Genomic DNA, 19251 nt, shown 5'->3' on the forward strand with positions numbered 1-19251 from the left:
TGATCTAGACAGAAACCGTTAACAAGATCGTCATTGACATCAGTTGGCAGCCATATCTTGCAGCGTCTCTAACCAGGCTCAGTGAGGATCATGCAGTCCCCATTCTAAAAGGCGAGTAGCACCGACACCATCCAAACATTTCGTGATTTCTTTCAAACCCCTCTGTCAGGTCAGAGGTTGGCTACCTCTCTGATTCCACATCCCTGAATTGGGCGTGGAAAACAGCACTCTCTTCGATAAACGATGGTTCGTCATACGTAACACATGTCCCAACCAACGCAGCTTCTGGTGCTGGACACACTTCAATGGAAGCACCCGTTGCACAACCGAAAGCTCGCTTTCTAATTGCCTTGTTACAGATACGCCGGCGCCAACCAACACGAGCTATGGTTCTGAGACAACGATTTTCGAACACTTGAAGACGTCTCAGTTCCGCTGCTCGAACAGGCTAAGTCTCACAGCCATACAACAAAATCAACTTGCCGCTTGTGAGACTCCTTCAGAGGCGTTGCCAAACGCACTGCACAGAGGCGACTATCAACAGGTATCCGGTCAAGCAAGGATACTTCCGGCTGGTGACTTGGGACAATACTAAACCTTGCTCATCCCGCTGCAGCAGCCTCTGGATCACCAAGGTTCGGAGCCGGAAGTGAGTAGAGACCGGTGAGGTGGTTAGCTCAGTTAATGTGCTTGCATCTTGAATTCTTGTTTCTTTAACACAGCACACAATGCCAAACGAGTCCAGTGTGAAAACAAGAGCAGCTTGTCGTCCTGCTTGCTTCAGAGTGCGGACATTGAGGGCGGCCAGGTAGCAAGGGTGTCGAGGTTTGACGATTGATGTGGAGACATCTGAGGATGTTGGTACCATGTAACGAGCAGACCTCGTACGCAAAACCGATGCAAGTTGAACGGAGTCATGAATCTTAAGTGCTCGGAAGAAGTATGTGAAAGATAAAGAATGGAGGCGTCAATAGTAGCCTCTTTTCGCCTAACCGCCCTGCTGTATGCAGTGAGTGAAGCGACCTGGCTAATGGCACCACGCGACGGCTGACGTGGCATGAGTTTACTGTTAGACGTAGGTATGGTTGTACGTGGGCTAGGGTACTGTCAGGGCACCCACACATAGTCAGATGGACGATTAAGGTCCTCAAGCAAAGCCTTTGGCTAAAAACCCAACAGCAAGGCAGCGGTGGTGGGCTGGAAATGCAAACGCAATACCATTTCTGGGGAACAAGTCGCCACATGTTCCAACCTTAAACCTAGAGGACCGGGAGGCTGTGTTCTTCAGACCCCTAACCATTAACCAACTTAGTATGAGAGACTGAGTCTCGCGGGACACCCCCAGTATAGCTCACTGGGTCTCTGAGGTGCGCAAACCGTCATACCACGGTAACGAGGTCAGAAGCCCACGGCGTCCGAAGGACAACACTGAAGAATAGCAGCTAAACCGCGTAGTATCTCAGTCGGTGGGTAAGTATCGTCAGAATATATAATGACTGGGGAGGGGTTTTTGCAAAAGAAAGCTAGTTGAGAAAATTGAAGATAGTGACCTGAAAAACCAAAGACAGCAAAAGACGGCACAGCGTAATCTGATGGATTGATTTAAAAATAAATCAAGGCCGTGGGCTGTATTGCCGTCGTGACCAGAAGCACGGGTTGGAAAGAAACTAAACTGTGTGGGAGTTGATGAGGAAAAGAACTCGGGCTCGCAGCAGGATCGTCTTGGCAGTAAAACGGGAGAAATTCACTTCTATGGACGTTGAAGTTGCCGAGAATGCAAACCTTCGTGTTGCCGTCGGACTGAAGTCAGATATTCAGGTATTTGTGTGTAGCTGCTGTTTAGAGAAGACTAAAGGAAAGATGCATCATCACCTTTCGGAGATTCATAGACACAGCAAAAATGTTTGCATGTTGTAAGTTGAATTTCATCCGAGACAGGTAGAAGTCGGTCATACAAGAGTCCAGAGCAGGAAGCCAAGAAACATGAGGAACAATGTATGTACACTCTATCCCTAAAGCTGAAACCGAGAAAAACAAAAGCTGAGAAACTGCAGGTTAGTGAGGTCACGAGATAATGAGTTTTGGGGCACTCTGATTTGCCAGTAGACAGTTGTTCCTTAGGTTCCTAGCAAGTAGGTTGTAAATAGACAAATGTATCGGTTAGCTGAGTTACTGACAGGTTCCAACTATCAATGGTCCGTTGAGTGCACGGGTTTTCTAGTGGCTCTGCTCCTATAGGTTACGGGAGTCAAATGTAATAATATTGTCATTTTCTTTTGGGATCATTGTCTATGTTCCAACTCACATTCACCTTTTCCAGATAGCCGGATGCATGTTTTGAGGTATTGAGTTAGCTTATTCAGATTCACTGGTCGTCTCTCATGTTGACTGAAGACCTGGATACTCGGGCGATTATTCCGTATGTATCTTGTTGTACCTCCACATAGTTATTCGATCAACCTTTTAGATCGCGCAAGCGTCCCCGGTGGGTTTTCCCGCTTATTGCTTCGGTTCTTTCGGCTGTGGGTGGACTGCTGTTTGGCTATGATACTGGTGTGATCTCTGGTGCAATGATACAAATTCGGCAGCAATTTTCCCTTTCCTATTTCTATCAAGAATTGATCGTAAGTGCTTGCTGAAGGTGCTGAATGACCGAGTCATAGGTGAGTGTAACGCTGGTCTCTGCCGCTGTTGCTGCTTTGAGTTGTGCTTGGCTTACCGACTGGCTTGGAAGAAAACCGATTATCATAGGCGCGAGTGTCATTTTCACTGCTGGTGCTCTCACCATGGGTGCCTCCTTCACCAAAGAGTTGCTCTTGATCGGTCGACTTATTGTGGGAGTTGGAATTGGTAAGACGATGTCATTTCCAGTTTTAATTTCTTGTTATTTATTTTGTTGGAAAGGCATGGCTTCGATGACCGTTCCTGTGTACATAGCCGAAATCGCCCCGAGTCACATGCGCGGTACTCTGGTCACCTTGAATACTGTATGTATAACTGCAGGACAGGTGATTGCTTCCGTTGTTGATGGCCTATTCATGAGCGACGTACGCAATGGCTGGAGGTGAGTTTTCTTTAAACTATAAGGACCCCTAGTGAGAAATAATCGCATGTTGCCTTTCGTTTCACCCTACATGGTTTTTATTTTTCTAATATTCCAAGCCCCTGAAGTAATTCGTGCAAAAGTACTGCTCGTTACTCACTGTTCGGGGCTCGAACTTTTCTTTGAAAGTTTCACAGGCCTTCATCTATATGCGGCCAAATGCAGGCAAATGAACTATCTTAAATTTTGGGCAAAAATTTTGCGGTGTTACTTGGTTTCAGACAGTTTAACCATGGAGAACATCGGGCTCAGCGCAAAGCAGTAAAATGGTAGGAATTTTAATGTAGATGATGTTGGGCACTAAGGTAACATTCCGGTTTTGAGATGTCGCGAAACGTTACGCGAATTATCGTGCGCTTCGTCAGCCAGCGGTCTTCGTTTTGGAAGAGATTTGTGAGGTTTGTGGGAAATTCTGAGTAGTCAAGGTAAAGCAGCGGAGTGCCCTCAACTGGACCCATGTTGGTCTTACGTTATTACCTGTGCCACAAAAAGCCGGCGTAAAGCAACAAATTCTCTACGTTGGCTGGGTGTCGGTCATCATAAATCTGGTTTTGCTCCGAATTGATTTCATCACTGAATGAGTCCATTTTCTTTCAGCTAATTGCTTTTCCAGACGACACCTTTACAAGTCTCCTGAAGTTTGGCTTTCTTCACCCAGGCAGAAAATGCCCCTGGGATCCTTCAAGATATTCATTAGATTAATGTGGCGAAGTAATGATGCTTGCTCTTGGGGGCGACGGGTGACCAGGGCGATTTTGCCGAATGTTAACACTCCATGTGTGCCTGTATATCTCGGATCGCGAAGCTCTCATTCATGCCAGTTGCTTGATCGACTAGAGCCGTGTTTGGTATGGATAGGGTACAGCAACACTTTTCGTTCTGGGAGATGAAAGGGTCAGCTGTAGTGTTACCTGATTATTTCGGCTTGGTCAGCCCAGTGTTTCCAACGGGTTTTGTGACATCTGATGTACCGGAAGCATATAATTATTGAGCGATTTCAACCGAATATTTCTTCTGACAGAATTGCATTCTTTTTCTGGAAGTGCACACTTTTAAGCCTATGGGTACGGAATTCATCTTCACAGTTACTTTTGGTATGAATAAAAAAGTAAAGTGAAGTGAATAAACATGGGCTTAGTGGCTTTTTGAAGTGAAATTCTACGGTGACAGCGGACTGAAAGATGTAGTCCAATTTTAGCTTCTGGTGGCTTGCATTACTTGCGGTGGATGTTATTTGTGGCACTGTAGAACATCCAGCATAAAAGCAAGTGAAAACCACTGTATGCAATCAATATGAACTGCTGGTCCCTACTCATCAACTTTAGTCTGTTCTCTTCTGTGCTAGAAACTCTGTTGTTGAAGCCTGTAGTTCGCGCCCATGATAATAGTGCTCATTTGCGTTCTTCTGCTATCATAGCTACTAACCATGAAACCTTGTTTTCTACGCTCTCGCTAATTTCTTTGAAACTAAACAACCGCTTTTTGATCCGTTAGCTCTAGACTAGCACTAGACTGCACATCGTAATATCCCAATAGTCAGCGAGCAAGTTGGTCACAGACACCGATATGTGTTAATGTGAACATAAATGTGCTGGTGTCTTTCTTTTCATTTTGATCGCACTGTGATGATGTCTTCGTTAGGTGTAGAAACATTGGACGGGTACGTGTAAGCGGTGGTGATGGAGGGCTATCACTGGGTGTAGCATAGTCACGCGAATCACCTAAGTTTCTGCAGTGGGTATGATGATGATGGGTATGGTTAATACCACGGCCAATCACATACCATTATTCACCCCCTTCCCAAGAAATCAGTGCACATAATCTATTGGTAGTTGACGTACATGCGGCAGCTACTCTTCTACAAGTGCTTCCAGGCTACCCCCTTAAGGGGGAGGGTAACACATGCGTAACACATGCGGTTTTGTGCCATGATGAATTTGTTCTCTTGGAAACAGTCACTTTTGTGACACGCTTCTGAGCAGCAACGTCCGGCACGGGGCCAAATGTGCTACTGTTGATGAGCAGGTGAAACCGATGTGAACACAAAATAATAAGACTGGCGGGAAAGCTCGCGCAGGCCTGTTAAGATCTATCGCCCGGCCTAAGCATTACAACGAATACCAGCACCGTACCAGAACATGAGGTACTGATGCCGTCCGTGACATTCTTTACCATACTTCAGTTGCACAGTAACATGCAATCGTTTGCTGGGGGCCGCCTATGTCGAACCATTTCGGTTGTCTTAGCTAACTACGTGGTACAGATATAGTAGGGACATAGTTTCGTTTGTAGGCAATTGGTAATAATCTACCCGAACGTATCTATCGATGCTGATCAGACTTGGAAGCACCGGCTTTTTGCAAGTCTTATTTCGGTCATTCAGATATGTCTGCAGGCTTGACAGTTGTAGTGTCACACTTGTGTAGATGTTCAAACATTCGTTTCGAGTCGCTCACGAATGAGTCGCATATGTCCAAGTATCAATACACGTCAAGTCTCGAAGTTTGCCATGCATGCATGTATGATTTCTCCAGGTGCTTTTGATCACTGTCCGATTTTATGCTCTGAGTCAAAAACCAAGACTCTTGCACTCATCCGAAGTATGACTGTACATTGTAGTTTCGGTCTTTCTCGGCATCCCAGAGTATTCTTCGGCTGCCAGTATGGTTGTGTGGGAATGCGATCACGCGGCATGCCTTTCACATGGCCTAACAAGTGCAGCTGGTTGTGAATCAAGTTATTGTGGGTTCCGTACATTTCTTAGGCGAACTGACAGTACTTCAGCCCTTATTCTTCCTTCGGGTGGTGTGATAACTGTGCACTGAAAGGGTGTTACAGCGGCTCGATTATTATTATCATTATTTATCAATTTCTAGTGCCGCCCTTTCGGCCTGCCGAGCTCTCATCCATTGAGACCAACAGCTTGTCATTGTCATTGTGTGATCTCAATGGTAGTATCAGCGGTTTACGAGCAGGAGGCGCTGCTCCTAGTTCACTCATAGGCTCGTAGGTGCAACAACACAGCGTCTTGTGCGTGCAATTTTAGCTAAGTGCCATGAACTGCTGAAGAAAATTGGTCATCGGAGGTGTAATATTCTTGGTTTCGATTCTGTCATAGATAGATTGCTTGATTACTATAATGTAAACATTCGAATCCTCTGAAGCTACTTTTGCGTAGGGCCTAATGAAATGAAACGTGTTCATTACCGGAAGAGTCATGATATAACTTGCATCCATATTTTAGTGGTATCTGGATAAGCCATTTGGAGATCAGAACAAATCCAGGTTCAATCTCATTTCTGACGAATTCCAGGAAACATGTTGGCTGCTATGTGCTTTAGTTTCCTCCCTTCTTTTAGGGAGCTCCTTTCATTTAATTATATGATTTCTTATTTCAGATACATGTTGGCTCTTGGTGGTATTCCGTCTTTCATCCAATTTTTCGGTTTCCTGGCGATGCCGGAAACTCCTCGATGGCTGGTTGAACGAGGTCGCATCGAAGAGGCCCGGGCTGTGCTAATGCGCATCGATGGGGAACAGGAGTCGACCAGTGCTATTGAAGCTGATCTACAACGAATGGTGAGTGCAACGAGAGTGGGTGCTAGGCGAAATGCCCCAAGCAATCCATTTCACTCGCCACCAAGTCCTCAGGGCAATGGTGAAGTTGCATATTCCGATTGGCAAGCAGTTGACACTTCGAGCAATGAAGTTCAGACCTCTGAACAGGATGCAGATTCGTTGAAGACAAGTACGTTCACTTACTTTTTTTTCATTCACAGAAGTCTTTTTTTGTGCGATCTTCAAGAGGGGGTGGAAACGTTTAGAAAAGGCTTGGAACCGATCAAAAAGCTATCATTTCAGAGGGCTTCGGTAGACGATCGGTAGGTTTTAATTGGGTAACATTTCGCTTTTGACACCAAAGCCTCATCAAGCCTAGTGAGCAGGTCACCCAATTGATCAGGTTTTAAGGCAGGCCTGTTCACTTGGCTTGATGAAGCTTCTGTGCCAAAAGCGATTGTTTACCAAACCCTTCTGAAAAGGTACAATCTTTCTTTTGCACTCTCAACCCCACTGAAACCTACACATTATCTCAGCTCTCTTTTGGTATTGTAGCTCAGATTATCGGTCTGTTCTCCTTAACACGCTTGCGCAGCAAGGGCTGCCGCTAAAGTGAGTAAGTGTTAGGAGTCGCTTGTATTCTCAGACTTGCGGGCATGTTGGGGTACATGGGGAGCTCTCCAAAAGCTTCTGTACAGAAAGTGGTCGCCGACAGAGATTCCCACTTGTTCCATACCTATTCAATTTTGTGAGCAACAAGAGACCGAGATGTTCGCTAGAGAATTCTCAGAACCCCGGTTCAAATAGCTGCTGACGAAAACGTTGTGTGTCTTGTTTATGCGGAAGACATCTTTGCCTTCGAAAAGGAAAAGGAAGTGCATGTTCTTTGGTGCTCTGATTATCGGCATACTTTTCTTTGGCATGGACTTTGTGCACCCACACAGTATAAGGTCATTCTCCCGGACGTGTAGTCATTAAACACGCTAAAAGCTGTCTTGCTTCAGTCATTCATTGCTCATGCTGAAGCATTGTTTGTCTGAAAGTGTGCTGTTTTCCGTACCCAGCTTACAGTGACCCAAGCAGAGAGATAGTCAACTTTGAACAGCGAGACGGAAACGTCTTAGTGCTGTCGGTGCCACTCCCTTTCTGGGATGGTGTCCGTGTGATCCCCACTGTGCATGGTTGGAGACGCTGCAAATATGGCTGTTAATCGATATCCTCGGCGTTCTTGTCGGTTTCTATCCAGATGATCTGAATGCGTGTACGGAGGTGTAGGTACCTTGGAACTATTGTGTTTGGCTAGAATTGATCCCGTTACCCACCAACTTTCACTCTTCCCTTCACAATAAGCCTTTCAAATAAATGATGGTTGTACGGCAGTGATTAGGCTGTCGGTAATTTTACAATATTGTACCACTTCGGTTCATCATATGAAGCACATTTCTGACTGGATTTCACGTGGTCCTCATTACATGCGGTTGAATACCTTAGAGAACGTGACGGGAAGAGAACACTGCTAATAAAAAATCGTCCAGCTGTGGCGCCCAACTCCCATGCCACCAGAAGAAAGCAAGAGGGCTGGGATCTGGTTGCCCTAGCCTAGACAGGGGAAGTCGAGAGGTAGAGGTCGGCTTCGAACCACGAACCTTCCAGTCAATAACCATTGAGCCATCTCGCCCCCAAAAACCGTTCGGCTGTAACACCCTTTCGGTAGCTAGCTGCCGTGCTACCTTAAGGAACCACGAAGGCTGGGATACTGCCAGTTTGCCCAAGTCTGATCAGGGGAAGTCGAGTGTCAGAGGTTGGGTTCAAACTATGAAACTTCCGGTCAGTAAATTCGCGCTCTAATCACTGAGGCGTCTCCGCCATCACTGCTAGTTAGGCAGACTATGCAGACTGCGTCGGCTTTGTGTTTGGTTGCGTTCGTAAATATGTAGGATTTGTGAAATCCAATGACCGATTGCGTGCCAATACAAGATTTTTCTGATATAGTGTTCTATTTTTCCACTGTCTAGGCTTTTTGCGTTTAAGACTTGACAATTTTTACTCCCTCGTTTGCATGTGTTCATGTATCCATATGTTTACAGCGCGGTCAATTATTTTACAGGTTCATACATCTTGATTTACAGGTCGGTTAAATATTATGCAGTTTCACACATCTTATTTGGCGTCCAAGTATTTATATTCAGTACTCGTTCGTGACTCTTATCCTCCATTACTCTTATTCTAGTCAGTTTCCCCCGGAGAGGCATGAGTTGGCTTCAAGGATCTCTCGTATCCCTGTTACCCATGAGACTAAAGTTGGACCTTGCGCAAGAGTGATGCTCCAGTACCGCACTGTTTTTGTTCTACAACGCATTTATAGTCTGCATGGCTAAACGTATACTACAAGGTAAAGGGAAGCGTGTGAACAGCTGAACCCTCAGAAAGGCCACTGGGTCTTTGTTTGATTTATCCATCCACTGATCTAGGTTTGGTGTCTTTTCAAGTTATGTACCTAGACTGAACATGTCCAAGCGCGATCCGCAAAGCAACGGAGTTTCTTGGTTGCGGACGACGGTCGTTCCGTTCGCATGCCAGTTCTGCTAGAAGTCTATGTTCTTCTTGTGGAGCAATAGCTCTCATCTTTCCTTGTTGGTTACTTGTAGCACCTTGTAGAAGGTCCAGTTGTCAGCCTCGGTGGCATCGCCGCCGGACTCCGTCGGCTAACACTGACGCACCACAGTGCGAAGGTAGGATCCGGGATGTTATTCCACATTAACCCTTTTAAATGTGAGACTGATTGTTCCTGTCTCGACACTGAATTTACGGCGGCACCATTGGGAACCACTTCTCCCTACTTTTGACCAAACGACTCCGATGATTCTGTTCTATGATTATTGTAGCTTCACGTTTGGACGACTTTCCATAACGCAATGCTCTCTTTTGTTTGGAGAAATGAGTCGGATGTGCCTCAGTGAGGTTATTCTGCGATGTCCATCTGTTGGTTACTTGTTTTCATTCCCTTTTACTGGCTAACAACATTAATCCTTTTTCCCTGCATTTATCCAGCCAACTACTCCTCCTTTCTACACGCTTCTTGTTTCCAACAACTCACAATTGTGCGTATTTTACGGAACCCTACGACTAGAAAGGCTCTTTTTGTGGGTTGCGGTCTGCAACTGTTCCAACAGTTTGTTGGCATCAACACTGTGATGTACTACAGTGCCAGTATTATATCAATGGCCGGAATCGGCGCGGGTGCAGATGCCAAAAATCGTGATTCTACTGCAGTCTGGCTGGCTGCACTGGTCGCTTCTGCCAACTTCGCATTTTGTTGCATCAGTCCGTGGTTGATTTCTCGTCTGCGGCGGCGGACTTTGCTCTTGGGGAGTTTGGTTGGCGTGTTTGCTAGTCTGGTTGTCTTGGGAATTAGTTTTCAACTAATCGCGTCGTTTTCTGTCCCAGTGGACCTTGTGGAGCAGATCCCGCTGGTTGGAGACGTTGGACAGTGCCTTAAGGCGTAAGTCAATTCATCCAGAGGTTTTTCACAACGGGGTTTGATGTATTATGTTTTCGCTGATTATGAAACTAAGACTAGTGGACCGACTGTTTTTCAGTGAAAACTAGTTTGTTCGCATTCAGATACCCTTGGTACGTACAAACTACATCTGTCGTTACAGAGAGGGCGCACTGCACATACAATTAGTGTGAAAGAATTTGAATAGTCTCCAACTGTGATAACTTGATAAGTCAATGGGATTCAACAACTCAGTGTTTTCATTTTTCGCACGGTGTGCAGCTGCTTGGGGAATTTACAAAAACAACCTTCTTCTAAACGTTCTTTCCTGGGAAGCGCAATATTTGAGCTTCGCATTTGCAGGTACGCTGATACGATACGAAGGAAGTGGGGTTTTTTGTGGGTTATTCCCATGTGAAGTGAACAGAACCAAATGCTTTCAAGGCGTGAGTTGGAAATAAGAACGACACAGTATCTTCAGCACTAATTTTTTGGCTACACGAAGTCGACCATAGTTGCTTTAGACGGGTTGTCGAAGGCAACATATTCAGGGGCCAAGCTTGGTGAGCTGTTATCTTTGCGAAGGGAGTGAAATCGTGTGCTATGGTTGCACCGGGGCTCAGTTTACTGTCTCTTCCAGCGATCATGAATACGGTCTGCGCCTTGTAGTTCAATTTTGTCGAGTGTTTCAGTCCCTCCGTAGTTCCCACACAAATTTCTGCTCCACCTGACAAGCGACTTGGTTGGGGAATCTTTAAGTACTTTTTCGAACGGTCAATAGTTCATTGCTCAGGTTACGTGGAAGATAGTTCAGTTATCAGTATCATCTCCCATTAGGGTTGTACCCGCCTTTCTTCTTTCAAAATCCTGTGCTACCATCAGCTTAGTGGTTGGTTCAGGTGCACATTAATTTTTCACCGAACTTGGCAATTGGCTCGCAGGTCAACGGTCACCTTACCAACCACTAGTAAATCTATCCGAATTGCTAATATGTTGACGCATTACCATGAAAGTGCAAGTGATCATCTGTTCAGGAAAAAGGCGTTTCTTAAATTTCGCCGACTTCCCACCTGAGAAAACTTCCCTCGAGTAATTAGTTAATAAATGGCCATCTGGCGTGAATTATTTGACAGTAGAATGGGTGACACTATATCCTCTGTGAGTGCGAATTAGTTGTACTGCTGGTCGACCGATCCTGGCCTAAAGATATAGTTTCCAAGCGTCAGTTGGCAGGTTGCCGGTTCGAGTCACATTAAAGGTGACACTAAATCACACTATCGGTGATTTACATCAACTACGTAACGGCTGTTCGGCGCTGCTAGATTTTTCAGCTCACTTACAAAGCAAAAGCTCCACTGAGTATTTTTATGCACCCATGAAAATTTTCAACGGACAGCTCTTTCATCTGCGCTTGCTCAACAAGTGATGCTCCAGACGTTCTTGAATGTAATCTGTTCCATTGATTCACATACTTGTGGGTGTCTGAGAATGCACGGGAGCCTCTGTAAAATCTCAAAAGATCTAGTGCCACGCAACGATACTCATTCTCTCCATTTTTGTCTACCTTCACTATGGACGAAATGGTCAAGGATGTTTGGGACCTCGATGATCAAAAAGCGCAAATTAATCGTCAGTATACGCTCACTCGGCATTTGCTTTGAACCCACAGAGTTCAAAGTCTTAACACGCCGGTTGCAATTCTTGGAGAAACGCTGAAAGTTGTAGTGTTCTTTGTACCTCGGTGCTTGTATTGTTAGGCCTCAATGATCGCATGTATCAGGCCATAACGCAAGCTGTGTCGTGCATTTGTGAGGTTTGAGCTCGCCGGGAGGATGATCGGGGCCTCCTTCGGGTTTTCGATGTCGTGAGTACGTTGTGGTCAACCAATTCGTAACGAGGTATTGGAAAATTATCTGTTTGTTCAGCTGGTACCTCATTTGCGAACAATACTTAGTATCAATTACTGATGTGACCCGCTTATCTACTGTATTTGTCGAATCTACATCTACCGAAGCAGGCTTCATTCTTTTTGCTTCCATCAGAGTGGTATAAACGGAGAAGTGGACTTTTGGTATGACAAAAGGATTTAGAAATCATTAACAGCTTGGTCTCGATAACTTATGCCGCGCTGGTAACGCTGCGAAGAATGGCGGCTAACAGATGTCAGCGATGTTCGTGCCGACAGTTTCTGACCAGTGTTTTAGTGAGCTTTTGGTTGTGTAGGTACCTAATAGTGATTGTTGTGTTCTACCATTGGGTCTTTTTTTACACCTTACAGTCCCAATAAGCACCAATTTCAACACTGATATTCTGTCCAACCTGGAGCACATCATACCGCTGTTAGACGAATGCGGATCACATCATTGCAGGGTAGTATCGAATAGTTTATCTCCATAAGATTTGCTGCCACTCTGTGCAGTCCGATACTATCCATAGCTCTAGGCACTTAATTGGCGACCACTTTTCACTTTATCGAAGTTAAATCAACTAGTATTATTTTTGGATCCTTGTCGAACTCTGTTCTCTGTTGCATCCCATAGTTCTACTTGTGACACCTGCATGCGTACCACGATGTGTGGGTTCTGTTACAATTGGTACGGCAACAATGTGGTCAACGGTTCCTGTCTTCCGGCACCCGAGCGGTTCGCGGAGTACTCCTCTTACGGTCGGTGTGCAAATGGAGTAAGCGCGTTGCTTGCTACACGTGTTGACCTTTTCATCTTCCATCCTCTCAGATTGTTAACATGCAGGTATGCAATACGCTGTCCCTTCAAATTGAAATGACGGTCACCTGTCAGATCCCTAGTTTGTGATGCCATGCCTACTGGCAGTTTATGCTTTATGTAGCATGGTAGTAGCCTCCCTTGCGTAGATGAATCATCTATGAGGTTTGTGGGGATTACGCTACAAACAGGAATTCTTACAGTTAGTATGGTTCACAATCGCAATAAAGCTCTAGGTAGCTCAGTGATGAAGCCGTGAACTTACTGACCGGAAGCTTCATGGTTCCAACCCAACCCCGGCATTTTTATTGCTCCTGCCTAAGCTTGGGCATCTTGACAGTATCTCAGCCCTGTTGCTTCCTTCGTGTGGTCGGGCAGCTACGCACTGAAACAGTGTTTGATTGACTTAAGTCGTTGTCGTTGACAGTAGTAACCCCCCTTGCTTCCTTCGTGTGGTCGGGCAGCTACGCACTGAAACAGTGTTTGATTGACTTAAGTCGTTGTCGTTGCTTCTGCTGGTTGTATGTTAAGTCGTCCAGTTATTTGTATGCGTGGCCTATAAATTCTAACGTTTTACCGGGGTGTGCAAAACCGAGAAGTCGATAACCGGGTTTCTATACGATTAGAACAAGGTAAACCAGCTTGGAGGATATGGTGGTATTAATTTTGGCCGGGGCTAGTTGCAGCCAGAAATCACAGTAGGGACTCCAACAATTGCTGATACGTCCAATTCACTTTATTCCGATTGTCACTCACAAGCTGATAAGTCGGTGCCTCGGATTGTTGCAGTTCCCATACGGTGACCATAGGCCAAATAGCCTCGCAGGATTAACCCCTTGTAATTTTAATGTACTGTCCTGTGTTAAGTCCCAATTGTGAGAGTTTAATCGTGACACGTTGATATCGTTGAAGATGTCTACATCGGATCGCTGCGGGGAAACGTCTTCTGACTTAGTCAAATGTGCCCTAACCTTCCACCATGTTGTAGATACCAGTAATCGAGTAACTTGACTCACGCAAGGGTGAATCGCAGGTTTTGTGGGTATACAATAACGCGGTTCGAATGTAAGCGCCAAATACACATAACTATACCTCTAGCTTGTTTGTTCCCACACGAATATCTAGTTTATGTGAACAAGACTTTTTTCTTGACCGTTCAGTTGAATGACTGCATTCAGACATTTGGTCCCTGTGTGATCACTTTCAAGCAAACGAAGGTTGGACTGGTATTCAAGTCCATTCAAGTTGGAGGATTTCGTCTTGCAGAATTTGTATTTCACGAAGCCAACTGACTGAAACGACCTAAAACTGCTTACAATTATGTTGCCGCCAAACATTATTGTCTTTAAACTAGCCCGGGTTTTGTGGCTGAACATTTGGGTAGCAAAATGAAGCTTACGTTCATCCAGTTGGTTGCGGCGATGGACAGTAGTAGTAATGAAAAACAGTCTTGTCATCCACTGGATTCTAATGAGTACCGTCTCCTTTGTCGATTCGGATAAGGGTTCCCATATTTTGAGCTACTTGTGCTGATTAGGGTCAGTGGCTTGTCAGATATGGCACTTGCTCTTGAGGTGGACCAAAGTTCAGTGGATACGTGGAGGCGGATTATATAATTCAATGGGTTAACCTGGAGTAGCGCCACAGGTCTGAAATGATCAACTGATTTTAATCGGATCCTGTACTGCCTACCTAATTTCACGATGCATCATATGCAGAGGTTCTTGTGCACAGTTCGGGATGCAGGTGCCTAAGGGAAATCCCGCTGGACCGAAAAAAAACTTGCTAAGGGGATAAGGAAAGTTACGTGATCAGGCTAGGAGCAGTTATTTTCTCTAGGACTTTGTAGTGAATGGGTTCAAGTTTCAACACCGTGCGCTTGCGTGACACATGAAACTGTTCGAGGTGAGAAATATTTGGATAGGTGGTGGAATGAAAAGCCTAACTGGCTGAGTGAACCATGTTATCTTAGGTTTAAATTTAACTCATAAATTTCGCAAATTGACAGTACCTTAACCCGTCATGTGCGACTGTTTTTCAGTTGCTCAAAGTGATTTCTGTTAGACTTGGTAGTAACTTTAGGTTGGAAGCTTGGATCAACTGGGCAGAAGATTGTAGATGTAAAGGGACCGTAACCTTATTTAGTCGAAGAACGGTTTGATGGTAACAGTATCCCATGACAAGAATTTCTTAGATCGTTTTAAAATACCAACTAACACCTCTCACACCCACGTGTGATACAATAGGGTTTGGTTTCGTCTCCGTGCATATTTTTTGTCTACTCTTTGGACTATACTAGTACGGAAAGCATTTTTCTAGCGCTGTACAATCGGTGTAATTCACGAACGGTTGTTTCCTGTTGCACAAAGTTCACTTCAGTCTGACATTCGTTTCGCTTCGCACCGATTGACTACGACATGTCCTCCTGCACATTCTGTCGTATCGTTAGAACCTTTGATTTCAAAGGTTCTTAGCTGTCCGAGTATTTTTTGCTTTGTATGTGAGGGCGGATACAAGATCAGGAATCCGACCTGTTGGCTTCGGGTAACGAATGGTATTACCCTCAGGTGAATTCATTTTGTTTGTTACTCGAACTTCAAGGCTTGAAGCATAATCAAAGCAAGCGAAAATATAGAACTGGACCACAGAATATACGAATTAATACACTTCTAATTTCTGTTCCAAATAGCTCTTCTCGAGCTTACTATCTCCATTTTTGCTTTCGTATTTCGATGATGGAAACATTGCTTTCCACCCAGATACCCGCAACGGGGCGCAAGTTATCTAAAAACCGTTTATTGACGATATATGTTTAGCGATCGCGTCTCAGCACAAGACTCGTGTACTTGCATTTTTCAGTGTATCTTTCTCTCCCCTTTTGTTCTGTTGAAATTCCAGACCGCTTCACAGGATACCATCTGGGCCTTTGACCATTGTCCAACACCCTATGGATGGATGACTGTCCTGGGACTCATCATGTACCTGGCTTCGTTTGCCTCAGGTATGGCACCACTACCGTGGACCATTAACTCAGAACTTTATCCTACATGGGCTCGGAGCACAGGTGTTGCATGTTCTACGGGAACCAACTGGATCGCTAATGTGATCGTTAGTCTTTCATTCTTGTCTCTAACTGAGGCCATCACAAGGCAAGGTAAATTGGGGAAGGTGCCATTTGTCATGTACTTTTTTGTCTTTATCTTCTATAGATTTTGCAGCTGACTTTTTGAGAACATAAGGACAAACCTGGTTCTGGCCATTTATAAGAATTCGTAAAACACTTCTCACCTGAATTCGTCGATGAGACAGGTCCATGCATTTAAAGGAATTGGTCCTAACTACCCTCTTTCAGGCTTGATTGCCTGACTATGCACTATGAGTCGTTCGTTCTAATGTGGTTGAAAGTCATTCGTTTCCTGACGTTATAGATAGTTATCTTTACAAGTAGTTCAGAGGAAGAATGAAATTCATCCGATGAGTGGGACTTCCATCTGAACAGTCCTGGCCTGAGCAGCCAGTCATCATATGTGACCACATGATGTGGATCCTGTGATTAAAGGATGAACGGTGCTGTATTCTGTCTAAATGTGAGTTACGAACAGTCCTGGCTTGGGGAGTCAGTCATCATGTGACCACGTGATGTGTATCCTGCGATTAAAGGATGAGCGGTGCTGTATTCTGTCTAAATGTGAGTTAATCACACTGCTGATCAACAGCTTGTGGACGAACACTTGTTTTCAAACTACTAGGTGGGAGGTCGCAGGTTGGAGATCCCAGAGTTTCGTGAGATGCGCACTGCTGATGGTTCCCAATAAGGGTGAAACAGCTGTACGGTGATTTTCGGCTCTTAAGCATAGATTAGCTCCAACTACAGGACGAAAGCTCCATAAAAATTCCCAAATCTTTTTAAACTACCAGCATTTCTTTTTCATTCCAAGGCATTGTTGTAGCAATGCTTGCTTTGCAGTCAGTGATCACTCGAGCAGCCACTTGGTACCAGGTAAAGTGCTGTGAAATTTTTGGTCGGAGGATTATTAGTGCTGTGTCCGTCCAAGTGCTCTCACTACTGATCAGTATTCCATAGGTCAGTTTTAATGTTTACACCCTATCTGCAAGGTTTTCAGTTGGAATGATTCGAGAGATTCGTGAGTTGTCCATATTTGATGATTTTAACTCTTGTTGAAATGGTTACAGTGCTTTTTAGGTTATCTGTATAGGCTGTCTTCATTTGCGGGATGAACCTGTTTATCAGGTTATAGTATATCTAGGAATAGATAGCTGTAACCTAGAAGGCGTGTTTTAACTGAAATGGCCTCGTTATTTCCCTTGGACTCAATGCTAAGTAACCCAACGATGAGAGATTAGTGGATGAAATCCCCTTGCTCCCCTGAAAGGTATCTGCATTCAACGGTCACACATCACATTTTGTCATGGATTTACACTTCCATGCTGGTCTTTGACCTGATGTTCTGCCCACCATGATGTGTCGAAAAGCCTCTAATGGAGGAAAAGTAAGGTTATGAGGGAATCCCCACAAGGTCAAGCTGAAGCTTTCGTGATGTGGCTGGTAGCGCACGGGTGAAGATGCTCGATTCCTACTGGCCCATATTCTGACCATCATCATCATCATTGTCAGCTGTAATAACCGCGTACGCGTCGTACAGTGGTTGCAGCTGCCGCAGTTTCGTTCACCGATGATTTGGGGGAGGGGGCAGGTAGCTGCGCATTGCAGGCGCGAGCTGGTAAGTTGGTACACAAATCCAGCACTGTCAGTGGACTGTCAAGTGGGGGGTTGGAAAAGGAGCTATGCATTGAAGGCAATTGCTTTGATGCACGAGCGCCATTGAGGGCGCGACTGGACCATGTCTGATAATGTCTGCAGCCATTGATGTGGCCCGTCTCGGGGTCCCCATCCAGGAAGACGGCAATTACCAGCGCAGCTGACCAATCAGGATGTTCTTTTTTTGGACCATAGTTGTTTCGCGACACGCCTGTTCGGTCGACGTGATATTTGTTTATTTTGAGTGGATCGCCTCAAAAAACCTCATCTTCATCCTGTAGTGAGCATTACTGATCATCAACATAAACAAGACGGCCCTCTTCGTTCTTTGATCTCAATGGCCTGCTGTTCCATCGAGCTCAACCTCGACCGTGGTAGCAGCTCATATGCGGTGGTTCTAGTGATTATATCTCTGGTTTGTTGCTGAAGCAGGCAGGCTGGTTCGATTTCGAAGGTTGTCTACTTCGTCTGTGCCTGCCAACCACTCACCGCTTCCGATTCAGACATGAATAATCAATTGTTTCCTTGTTGGTTTGTCCACTGCTGCTTTACACGATGATTGGTGGTGCAGCTTTGCCACATTCAACAGACAAGCAATTTGCAGCCACGCATACTTGTTAACTTACGGTTTTTGTGGTTTATAACATTTGCATTTGGTGCTATTCTAGGTTTGCATCTTGATATTTGTAATATATTGGTGCTGCGTTGAGTAGAGACAGCCTTCATTTCATACAGACTAAACAAGTCTTCCAACTGCTGTTACTTCTAGGTGCGTATTTTCTGTACGCATGCGTCGCAGTTTTGGCCATCATTTTTGTTTGCTATTGCGTACCGGAGACTGGTAACATGACTTTGGAAGAAATTAACGTAGACGTGAACGGTGAACGAGGCCTTTCCTGCTCATCTGAATCGTCCCCATTTTCAGAACCCTACTTTCTCCTTAAAAAAACCAACAGGCAGTTGTCTTTCGATGGCGATCCTCTTTACTTGTGGCGAAATCAGGAGCTTTACATCTGACTGATTCAATGTTTTATGCTGTATTTTGTTGACTTCTTTCCGACTTTTCTATTTTTTTCATACGCGCGGAGTTGGCGCACCTTTTGTACCTATGGAATAAACTTAGTAACGTATCAGCAATGTTTGGTCGGAGTATTGTTGCGAATAAGTTCTGGGGTGCACTGCGTGATTAATTCCTCTGACCACTGTTTCTAATCCAGGAACATTCGAACTCTGCAAAGCAAAATACATCTTAACGTCAAGGTTATGTGCCTACAAATTTGCGGCGGGTATACAATGTTGTAAAGGTGGCAGAAGTACGCATCGAAATTTACATACAGCGCATTCCTTCGCAGCGCTTACCTTTCTGCGGTTACCGCTGTTGATCATTCTCATCAGACCTCTATCGCGATCTTACGGTATGATTGCAACGGCGAAACCAGTAGCTTCCAGCGAAACGGTGACATGTGTTTTATTTCAAGAAAATGTACTGAGATGTGTCGAATGTCATGCCAAGTAAATCATTCATTTAAAGAGTAGCATGAACGAGATATTCGGCTGGATCTCTCGTTAGCACCAATGTGAGTTGCAA

General features: G+C 44.9%; 2 protein-coding genes across 2 annotated transcripts; one reads left to right on the top strand and one right to left on the bottom strand.

Annotated features, from left to right (window-relative positions):
* Nucleotides 1-923: 923 nt before the first annotated feature.
* T265_03955 (hypothetical protein) lies at nt 924-13186 on the bottom strand (the record flags this gene model as incomplete). The annotated part of the gene is made up of 4 exons (XM_009168562.1): nt 924-1223; nt 7941-7999; nt 8211-8435; nt 13153-13186. The coding sequence occupies 4 exons, from the start codon at nt 13184-13186 to the stop codon at nt 924-926; spliced, it is 618 nt and encodes a 205-aa protein (XP_009166826.1).
* On the top strand, nt 2322-18903 carry T265_03956 (hypothetical protein; the record flags this gene model as incomplete). The annotated part of the gene is made up of 8 exons (XM_009168563.1): nt 2322-2419; nt 2468-2624; nt 2664-3064; nt 6502-6851; nt 9713-10163; nt 12701-12842; nt 15782-16037; nt 18433-18903. The coding sequence occupies 8 exons, from the start codon at nt 2382-2384 to the stop codon at nt 18678-18680; spliced, it is 2043 nt and encodes a 680-aa protein (XP_009166827.1).
* Between the last annotated feature and the right edge of the window lie 348 nt (nt 18904-19251).

Source organism: Opisthorchis viverrini (assembly GCF_000715545.1).
Source record: "Opisthorchis viverrini unplaced genomic scaffold opera_v5_61, whole genome shotgun sequence".
In the NCBI taxonomy this organism is placed as follows: domain Eukaryota; kingdom Metazoa; phylum Platyhelminthes; class Trematoda; order Opisthorchiida; family Opisthorchiidae; genus Opisthorchis; species Opisthorchis viverrini.